This window comes from Sinocyclocheilus grahami, unplaced genomic scaffold (genome assembly GCF_001515645.1).
Source record: "Sinocyclocheilus grahami isolate Dianchi unplaced genomic scaffold, SAMN03320097.WGS_v1.1 scaffold39.1, whole genome shotgun sequence".
Taxonomy (NCBI): domain Eukaryota; kingdom Metazoa; phylum Chordata; class Actinopteri; order Cypriniformes; family Cyprinidae; genus Sinocyclocheilus; species Sinocyclocheilus grahami.
Genome location: NW_015505218.1, coordinates 251,492 through 254,208, shown reverse-complemented (window position 1 = coordinate 254,208; position 2,717 = coordinate 251,492). Strand labels below are relative to the sequence as shown.

The following is a 2,717-nucleotide window of genomic DNA, read 5'->3' as shown; positions in this document are numbered from 1 at the left end:
CAAGTTTGCAAATGGATTAAAACTATCAAAATGCACTTTTTTTTTAACCATTTAAACTAAATTCTTACACATTTCATGTTCGGGTCAGTTTTGACCCGGAAGTGCTCTGTAGCTTTATACATGAAATACAGATTTTTGTGTGTGCGTGTATTACACCTATTAGTTAGATTTGTCTAAAATTACTCATATAAAATGCATTTAGCCTCTTTCTCTTCTCTCACACACACTTTTAGGAATGAATTTTGTTGGTAAATCTAAATATGCACCAAAGAGACACTATAAACAGACAAAATATGTAACCGATATAACAAACTACATCTAACAAACTGCAGCTCAAAGGGTGCATGGCAGAAAAAATAAATAAAATAAAAATAGGACTGTTTTGGTGCAAAAAACATTATGCTATAAGGGAAAATGCATGACATGATCCCTTAGTTTTCACGTGCTCTTACCGAATCATGTACACCTCGTTGTTCCACGGATAGACGTTGAGCACAGGGCCGATGCCGATCATGTGGTTGCGATGCTCACTCAGGTTCTCCACATACTCGTGTTTGATCGGCACGTGTGAAAGCAGCTCAAAGTTCTCGGGCGTTCGCTGGAGCACCGCATCGGCGGCGTGGAAACCGTCCACCAGCAGAGTTCTGCCCCCCGTTCCTTCATGTCTCAGACAGTGAAACACCTGGATGCTTACGGAGCAAAACAAGATATTAAAAGCAGCACCATATTCACCATTAAATAATAATAAAAATAATAATTTGTTTTATTTACGGGCACCTTTCAAGACACTCAAGGACACCTTGCAAAAATCAAATACATAAACAATAAATGACAAAGAAACAATGCACAATAGTACACAAAACTAGATCAATCCTAATTAACAGCATTATTAAGCAAATTACACTTATTTAATGTTTTATTTTCAAATAAATAAAAAAAAATCATTTTTGCTATGGCACTGAAATTGGTGGTATTGGCACCGATTACTGAAACTTTGGTAACGTGACAACACCAACGGGCATTAAGCAAATGTTTGGTGATGTGGCTTTCTTCTGGAGAAATGGCATGGACTTTATGCTTTGTATCTTTGCACATCATTTACATGCACAAAATATTACACTTAACTTTAGTGACTAAAGGAAAGAAATTAAAAAAAAAAAAAAAACCGTAATAGGGGCCCCATAAAGAGTTCTTCTAAGGCAGGAAAAGAATGGACACTGCTGGACAAATTATCCAGCGGTAGCTCATTAGTCACTGGCAGTGCAAAAAGAAGTCCTGTGTCTGAGTTCTTGACTTACAAAAGGCACCCGGCGACCAACACTGATTTGAGAATCAATGACTTTTTCCTTGTTGTACATTTAAGTAGCAGTGGCACTTTGAAAAGCAGTAGTGAAGTCTCTGTTGTAATTTACTCAACCTCATGTCATGCCAAAACCTGTATGACTATATTTCTTCTGTGGACTGCAGCGCTACTGAAGTGGTTTTTCAACATGTCCCAGCTATGTCAGAATTAGGTCTTGTACATTGTGTTCTGGTTAGGCTTGGTTTTGTTCCCGTGCCATGTGTTCCCTGACCTAGTTTCCTAGTGTGTGATAGTTTGCTCCCTTAATTACAGATGTTGTTCACCTGCTGTTTTATTACTCATTAGTTCTCACTGTTACTGAAGCCCTGTGTTTCCTCAATTCCTTTGTCCAGTATCCACCTTTTTCTTCAACAAGTTCCCAAGTTTGCCTGTGTGGATTATAACAAAACTCTTCTAGTTTTTATCTCATTCATCATGTGCTTCTCTACAACCAACAACACGTTACAAAATGCTAATTTCTATACAATGCATGTGAATTGGGACAGGGGCAGTCAAGCTCCATATGTAATAAAACCAGCATATTTGGCTTGTGTACAACATTCTTAGTTGTTTGCGATTTTTACAAAAGTAAAAAAAATTTGGATGACATGAAGCTGAGAAAATGATGACAAACAATCTATAACATTAAGCTATCAAAACAAGTTTGAATGATTTAATTGACTTATTTCAGGAGGCGTTACACACTAGCCCTGACCTGATGAGGCTCACTCTTTGGGTCGCTGTTTCAGTAGCGTCTAGGGTTGGTGGGACGCCTTCGACGAAGGCAATTCCGTAAAGCAGGAAGTTGTTGAGGAAGTTCTTCAGCTCTTCGTCGCAGCTCATGAATTTGTCCCAACTGGCAGAGGGCACCTTAGCGCTGGAGTAGATATCTGCGCTCCACAAGATACGAGGTTGCACGGCACTTCGCTTCTGGCCCTCGTAGCTGTTCTGGGCCAGCCATGTGAGATTGTACCGAGTGATGTGACCATCTGGCCCTGGAGGGGATCACAAACACCATGGAAATGGCTTCATTAGGAGATAACTATGATCAAGATTTTCATCAGTTTTATCAGTGGACGATATTACTGGTTCAGTGATGAGTCCATCAGGGTATCTGCAGTACAAGCTCAATCAACAAAAATGCATTAATTAAAAAAATAATAATTCTGGGATACAGTGAGGCACTTACAGTAGAAATGAATGGGGACAATATGTAATCAGTTTCTATAGTGTAGCCAACACCATAAATGTGAGAAGAAAATTGCTTACTAACTTTTTCGGTGTAAAGTTACATCCAATTTTACAACTTCATTGCCACTGCAACACAAGACTATAAACCCGAAACCCTAAAGCAGCGAAAAATGCTGATTTAAAC

The 2,717-nt window shown here is 38.9% G+C and overlaps 1 protein-coding gene across 1 annotated transcript in view; it reads right to left on the bottom strand.

The window, feature by feature from the left end:
• tmlhe (trimethyllysine hydroxylase, epsilon) overlaps nucleotides 1-2,717 on the bottom strand; it is a 16,685-nt gene that overhangs the window by 6,518 nt on the left and 7,450 nt on the right. The window contains exons 6-8 of the mRNA XM_016267665.1: nucleotides 2,616-2,659; nucleotides 2,058-2,337; nucleotides 453-755 (exon numbers count right to left, since the gene is read on the bottom strand). Of these exons, the coding sequence (XP_016123151.1) occupies nucleotides 453-755; nucleotides 2,058-2,337; nucleotides 2,616-2,659 (627 nt within the window). The remainder of the gene's footprint in view (nucleotides 1-452; nucleotides 756-2,057; nucleotides 2,338-2,615; nucleotides 2,660-2,717) is intronic.